The sequence below is a fragment of the Belonocnema kinseyi genome, chromosome 2 (assembly GCF_010883055.1).
Source record: "Belonocnema kinseyi isolate 2016_QV_RU_SX_M_011 chromosome 2, B_treatae_v1, whole genome shotgun sequence".
Taxonomy (NCBI): Eukaryota; Metazoa; Arthropoda; class Insecta; order Hymenoptera; family Cynipidae; genus Belonocnema; species Belonocnema kinseyi.
The window spans coordinates 159897260-159904806 of record NC_046658.1 but is presented as its reverse complement, the minus strand read 5'-3'; the positions used below and the strand labels follow the sequence as shown (position 1 = coordinate 159904806).

At 34.7% G+C, this 7547-nt stretch overlaps 1 protein-coding gene across 1 annotated transcript; it reads right to left on the bottom strand.

The window, feature by feature from the left end:
- Positions 1 to 426: 426 nt before the first annotated feature.
- LOC117168370 (zinc finger protein SNAI2-like) lies at positions 427 to 3918 on the bottom strand. Its single transcript, XM_033353965.1, has 2 exons — positions 3570 to 3918; positions 427 to 2528 (listed from the first exon to the last, which is right to left on the bottom strand). The coding sequence occupies exons 1-2, from the start codon at positions 3688 to 3690 to the stop codon at positions 1276 to 1278; spliced, it is 1374 nt and encodes a 457-aa protein (XP_033209856.1). The 5' UTR covers positions 3691 to 3918; the 3' UTR covers positions 427 to 1275.
- Positions 3919 to 7547: the final 3629 nt, after the last annotated feature.

Genomic DNA, 7547 nt, shown 5'->3' with positions numbered 1-7547 from the left:
ACTAAAAAAAAAAGTTATCGGTTTAAAGAAATTGATGAAATCTTTAAGCAAAAATGGAAGTCACATTTAGAGTTAAAAAAAACTTAAGTTCCAACCAAAATTTGTTTCTTTAGTTTAAAATGAAATATGTAAATTTTAATTAAAAAAGTAATTTTCAACAAAAGAAAAAAAGCGAATTTTAAAATAAAATATTTGATTTTGGAACCAAATTTTTATTAAAATGAGGAATCTTGAACCAAAAAAATAAAAGTTTGGAACAAGTTTAATTGTCATTCCAAAAAGATGAAATTTTCAATAAACCAAAAGATTTATTGTATATAAAAAAATGTGGCATTCAAAAGTAATAAACGCAGTTTCTGTAAATGAAAAAAAAATCGCAATTATTAATAAAAAGGATAGGGCTTTGAATAACAAAATAGTGATGTAAAATTTAAAATTCAGGGATTTATTTCGTATAAAATAGTCTCTATATATATAAGTGATATTTTCATTTCATATTTTACTTTCTTTACAAGTCTAGAAGTAAACGCTCTGAGAAAAAAGTAGCCCAAGACAATTGTAGCCACTTTTTCTTGAAGATCTGATTTTCAGCGTTGACAATCCTCTCTTTATAATCTATAATACATAATGACTAGTTCTCAAGTAACATAAAAATTATAGAAAAGTACAAATTACAAACGAATTTTAAGAAGAATTGAATTAAAAATTCGCTCCTCTGCCTTTTTTGTTTAAATACCAAATAATACTTGTGTCGCTTACAAGCCATTTTCTTCGCCAATATATATATGTACAAATGGTAAAAATTGCAAGCTTTTCGCACTCATAATCCACTTAATTCTCTATATAAATAATATTTAATGGCACTTTGGTGCTTCGGTGCACTGCTTAAATCTAAAAGCATAAATTATTAAAATTACGGAAATTAATCAAGCCGAAAAAAAACATAAGAACGCAAAATAAATACCGAGAAAATCAGAAGAAAAAAAAACTCGGATCGACAATAAAAATTTCACGGGCGTTTAAAACGCATGAATGAAAATGTATATAAAATGGCACGCCAGTTTCACGGGACCGCGTCAAGCGGTATCTTTAAATATTTTCCTCATTTTTAAGCACAGAGTCGGCAATAGTATCTATCACGCTATTTACACCGGAAGCTATTATCTTAATTTTTGCTTTGTACTCGTTTGTCTCGCACGCGAGACTAAAGGCACTATTCCAATCAGGAATTTGCACACACACACATACACAACCACAGACTCAGAAAATCGAAGATCAACAGAAGCCCATTGGAACCGGAACTCCCGGACAACCGCCTTCCTGATGCTTCGTCAACAAGGACATCCGACTGAAAGTCTTGCTGCAAGATGGACACGAGTACTTCTTGACATCACTGTGGGTCTGCAGGTGCGCCCTCAGATTGCTTCTGTCCGCAAACGCCCGATTGCAGTGCTGACAACTGAACGGCTTCTCCCCAGTGTGCGTTCTAATGTGACCTTGAAGAAGCCACGGCCTCGAGAAAGCCTTTCCACAAAGATGGCACTTGCACGGCAAAGTGTGAGTCCTGATGTGCATCTTCAGCGCCCCCAAACTCACATACACCTTCTCGCAAAACTTGCAGGAGAAGCTCTTCTTCGTCTGACCCTCGGCCGAGGCGCAGTGGAACTGTTGATGTTTCGAGAGACCCGAATAGGTCGAGTAGGACTTGCCACAGTCGGGGCACGAGTAACGAGGCGATGGCGAGCTCAGAGGCTTGTCCAGTTTCTGATTGATCGTTGGTCCGGCTGATGTACTTCCGGCCGATGATCTTCCGCTGTCGCTTCCGGGTGATGAGAGATCCTCGGGAGTGACTGGTGGTGGCGATCTCAAGGAACCGGAACCAAGCGATGCGGAACCGAGGGAGCCCGAACTCAGCGAGTTTGGTGACAAGCCGCAGTGGTCGGGACTCGCCCAGTGGGGGTAACTACTCCTTGCAATTGGTCGCTGAATCGTCGGACAGGTTAGAGCGGCGTGAGGAGGGGGAGAAATGGATGCGTGTTCGGGAGATGAATGGGGATAGGGCACCGGATATGATGGATAGAGTTCCGTTCCGGGATGATGGTAGCGATAGGTTGGATAGGGAAGATAGTGGGGAGGATAAAGTGGAGCTGATCGTGTCCAGGCTTGAGTTCCGTAGTGGAGCGGCTCGATTGGCGTATTTAGGTTCAAGGGTTCCAAGGGCGTCTTTGCCATGAAGTGGATTGGCGCGGCAATTTGGTCATGCTGGATGATCTCGACTCGGGCCTTTTTCGCGACTGGGAGTACTGGTGCAATTCCGACAGGTGGCGTCGTGGACTTGATCGGATAATGGGTCTGGTGATGATGATGATTTATTGGAGAGGCGGCTCGTTTTCCTAATAAGGTGTGAACCGTTGGCGAGGGTGACCTTGAACATCTTCGAAGTTTCTCGGCGGTCCTGCTCAGATCTTCTGGTTTCGTGCTCAGATTTTCTGGCTCAGGAAGGTCGTCGACCACCTCGATTATCTCTTCTGCAAAAACAAAAAAGGGGGTTGATTAGATTTCTGGATAACAATTTAAGGGAGTTTCAATTTTAAGTCTGATCCAGGTTTTTGTTCATTTTGTAATGTAAAGGAATAAGATGATCAAGTTCTTTAAAACAAGTTGGTATTAAAGAATTACAGGTTTTTAAATTAAATTCCAGGTGGTTGCAAGTATTTTTTGCCAATTTTAACAAATTCATAAAAATTGAGAATGAATTGAACATCAAGCTGAATTGAAGAGGATATTTTCTCTTTAAGAATTCCTCTTGTTTCAATATTTCTATCATTAAAACAAGATCCTTATTTCATAAAAATTTCCAATTATAAAATCAATCATTAACTAATCAGTTAATAAATGTGGGACCACTATTCAGTTTTCCCTAATAATCCTAATTTAAAGACCCGAATTATAATCTAAACAGTTTAAACATAGAATCTCTAAGATAACAATTTTAATTTAAAATTATCCTTCATTATTCCTTTTTTACCGGATTAAGCAAAAGTTCACTGGCTTTCAGTAAAAATAAGTTCATTTTTAAGTAATTTTTGGTTTGTTACAAAAAAAGTCATCTTAAAGAAATGATATCTTCAATTCAAAACAAATATTTTCCTCAATGATTTGAAGAGAAAGGTAATTTTTTAAATTGAGAATTAATGACAAGAAACCAGGAGTCTTTTTTCAATAATAAGACTGGATAAAAACGCTGTAAGTTGACAACCACACCCAAACTAAAAAAGTTTAGATTCCTTTTTTTTTTATTTTGAAGAACAAGATTAAGTAAAACTCGATCTAAATTCAAGTAAACTTTACCTGAATTGACGATTTAACAATTTTAAATATACTGCGTTCACAATTGTATCCTACATTGCAAATTTTAAATGACAATTATCAACACTTACACTCTGAATTCAGAGCAAATAATTCATTATTCGATTTCTCTTCTGAGTTTAAGCTCTTTTTATCAAAATCTAAGATAAAAGAATAAAGTTTCCCCAAACAAAAATGTTGAAAAAAATAACAATCCTCACCTTTCGTATTTTCTGGAACTTCTTCGGACAACATGACGTGCACTGGTCGCTTTTTAAGCGGACAGTGACTGTAGCTATTATTCTTCTTGACGAAGCTACGAGGCATCTCGTCGACCAGCATGGTCCAGTGTTAGAAAATTCTGCCTGACACTGAAGAAGGAATCTCTTTGTGAAGACACTTCAAGTTCTTAACAATTGTAAAAATAATCCTTTAGGCGAAAGTCACTTCACAAACACTGATAAAAAAGTTTTCAGTTCACTCAATATTCCTCTACACAATTTTTTTGTTCACTCAAACGCTGGGATTTTGAAAACAACACGAGTACTACGAGAGTAGGAGCATAGCTCGATTCGGCTGCGGGCCGGTTTCTGGTTGAATGGGGGGAGCAGCGGTCCTTTTATAACCACGTCTCCCACTACTCGGGTGCAGGTGGCCCGCACGTGCTGCCAGACCAATACAGGCCTACGGGCCCCGCGCGACGCGCCAATGGGGGATGGACGGTCGCGGGCCGTCAACCAATCGCTAGTCGAGCATTGGGTCTCCCGAGTAAGGTTGGGGTAGTGCAGCACCCCTGAGTGCTCTTGTGTTGTTCACACAGAGCAGATGCTGGATTTTCCCCTTACCTCCTGATCTCTTCCTTTCGTACGTGTTTCGTTCCACATGTGGTGGGAGCTGCACATGCGACCTGATCATCATAACACCAGTCTCTACAGCACGCGCTTGCTTTCAGGGAATCTATTTTGAAACTTCAATCCTCAATCGGACTAGGCAAGAAATTATAAACACAAGATAAAAGACTTTTTATCATTCATTTTTCTGCTAGGATAATACTATCTCGTAACTGTGCCTCTTATCTTTTTTGAAACTTTTAATCCTCAATCGAGATAGTAATTGTAAACAAGACAAAAGATTTTTCTTATTTTTTTTTCGGTGAGGGTCAGATTTCTTCGTAATTTCGCACTTTTAGGCTTTTACGGTAAAAATTTAAAAAAAAAGACTTCTTAATATTCGATATTCAAATAGCGATAAAATCGGTTCTGATTAAATGCAGTGCACTTTAATCTTTCGAATGTAGGTACTAGATTAAATTTAATTTGAATCACTTTAGAATCATAATGTTTCGAATAAAAATATTTCACTTTCAGAACAATAGACGATTTTTTACCCGAATAGTTGAATTTCAAACTAAAAAGATGAATTTTCCACCAGCAAGATTAACTTTGAAGAGAAAAACGCGAATTATCAACAAAATACAATAATTTTCAACCGTACAGTGGAATTTTCAAACAAATTTTGTTTAACATCATTTACATTTTCAACCAAATCTATATCTTCAAGAAAAAAAAAATGGAATTTCAACAAGACAGTTCAACTTTCAACCAAGTAATTTTCAAGAACGAGTTATGAACTAAAACATGAATTTTCTTTCGTCATTCCTATTTTTTGTTAATTAGCCTTTAATTTTTTGTTAATTAGTCTTTACTTTTTTGCAATTAGTCTTTTTGTTTAAAAAATTCTTTGTTACTTTTTTTGAAAACACAACTGTTTTTTGTTTAAAATTAAATTTTTTAATTCAATTTTTTGATTTTAAGTTAAAATACTTGGCTAAAGTTAATTTTTTAGCTGAAGATTACTTTTTTTTAAGAGAAAATTTAAATATTCCATTTTTGGTTTAAAATGTATCTTGTTTGATTCAAATTCAACTATTCGGTTCAAAGTATAACAAATCTCTTGAAAATTGTTCTTTTTTGTCAAAAATTAATTTTTTAACTGTTAAATTTTTGCTTGAAAATTCTTATTTCTTTCATTTCAAAATTAATCTTCTGTGGAAATTTACTCCTTTGTTAAAAATTCGTCTTTTGGTTTGAAAATTTCGCTCTTTATTGGAAATTTAATCTTTTCTGTTTAAAAATGTAACTGATTGTATGAAAAATCCTCTTTTCGGATTGAATTGTATATTTTTTTAATTAAAAATGTAAATAATTTTTTGTTGAAATATCAAATATTATATTTTTCGTTGGCAATTCAATTTTTTAGATAAAGACTTATCTTTTTATTTGAAAATTTTACTGTTTCGTTGAAACTTAATTTTTTACCTGATAATTTAACACTTTTGTTAAAAAATCATCCTCATGGATTGAAAATTCACCTTTTCTTGAAAATTGTTTTTTTTTTTTTATTTTGGCAGAAGTCAGCAATGCAACGGAAATTTAAATATTCCCATTTTGGCTAATTTTTTAATTTGTTCTTATTATTTGTTATTTATTTACTATTATTTTATTTCCAATCACAAATTCAACTGCTTGAATAAAAATTAACCTGGCTTGTTTGAGGATTTAACTTTGGTAAACAAATAACGTTTTTTGTTTCATGCCAACTCTTTTTTATTAAAAATTAAAATCTTTTTTGGTTGAATTATCATATATTACATTTTTCGTTGAGAATTAATTTTTTGCTTTTGTTCAAAATTCGTATATGTTGTTTTAAAAAAAGCCTTTTTTGGTTGAAAATTCATCATTTTATCTGATCAATTGTTTGATTGTAATTTTTACAATTTCATGAAAATTGTTCTTTTTTGATGGAGAATTAATTTCCTTGTTAAAATTTATCTTTTTTGTTTAAAATCCAAAAAGATTTGGTTAATAGTTAATCTATTTTGAAAATTCAATTTTTATCATTGGAACCCTGGGGTGGGGGGGGGGGGATTATCACAAAAAGGTGTCTAGTCCAACATTTTTAGAAGTTCAATATTTCTCTTAATCTTTTAGGATAAAAAATTTTCCTTTTAAAAGGCTTAAAATAACAATTCGGAGAACGAAAAAACATATAAATATTGAATGAAGTGAAAGTAACGGAATGAAAATGTGAAATTAAAGTGCCTATTATACCCCATTGTAAAAACAGGAAGACAGGTTTTTGCATATTTTAGGATTTATCCTCCAAGAATTATTCTTTCTAAGAGACTTTAAAAAATAAATCATAGGATTAATCAAAATCGAATCAAGTGAAAGTAGCGGAATCTGATTGAGTATTCAGCTATTAAAGTATTACAAAGAGAGGAATACAAACTTTTTTCATATTTTAGGATTTACCCAGTAAGAGTTATCATTTTCAAAAGGCTTAAGTAATAACTCATTAAAAAAAAAGTTTGAAAATTGATTACTAAATCAAGTGAAAGTAGTGGAATGAGAATGGAATAAGAAAGTATTGTCAAGAGAGAGAAAGAGAGTGAGGGGAGGGAGAAAGAAAAAAATAGCTTGTACTATACTATAGGTATAGAAAACTGGATCCCTTGGTGCCAGCTCACGTACGCAGTTTCACGTATGCATCAATCGGTGGAGGGTGTGAGTGCATGCGCTGCAATCCGCCTTGTTCCCCTTCTGAATTTCATCGTTCATCCCCACCACCGGTAGGGAAGCCCGTCCCCCCCTCGATGCCAGTTTCGAACTCGAACGTAACGGTCGTGTCGCGTGCCGCAAGATCGCCCACGCGTGCTCGTACCCACACTCACGCACATTCGCATACGTACGTACGTGCGCGTCTAGGAGTCACTCGACGTTCGCTCGTTCGTTTATGCCTTTTTCTATATCACTGAAACGCTCGTACACAATGAAAATTTTGCAAGCAGAAAGACGAGAACCGTTTCGATAATGATTCAGGCACGTGCCAACGGAGAAGTCGGGGAGATCGACTATTTGACTATTTTATTCAATCTTTCATAAATTAGACCTGCTTTTTTCACATGACGGAACTCAAAAACAATATTTATTTAAATAATGATTCCTTTATTAAAAGTCTTATACGTTTTTCAATCATTTGATATTCATAATTGGTGGAGTCGAAAGCATTTTTGATGTCAATAAAAAGTTCTATTAAATTTGATTTGCCCCCTCACTCGCTCCTCTGCTCCTCCTAAAAATAGAATTTTGTATTGTCATCGAAAATGCCATGAAAAGGTCTTGGAAAGTATATTTCAA

Coding starts and splice junctions, on each gene's coding strand:
- LOC117168370 (XM_033353965.1), bottom strand. CDS start 3,690: ATGCTGGTCGACGAGATGCCTCGTAGCTTCGTCAAGAAGAATAATAGC. Junction 2,529..3,569: donor AGTTCCAGAAAATACGAAAG/GTGAGGATTGTT, acceptor TTGTTTTTGCAG/AAGAGATAATCGAGGTGGTC.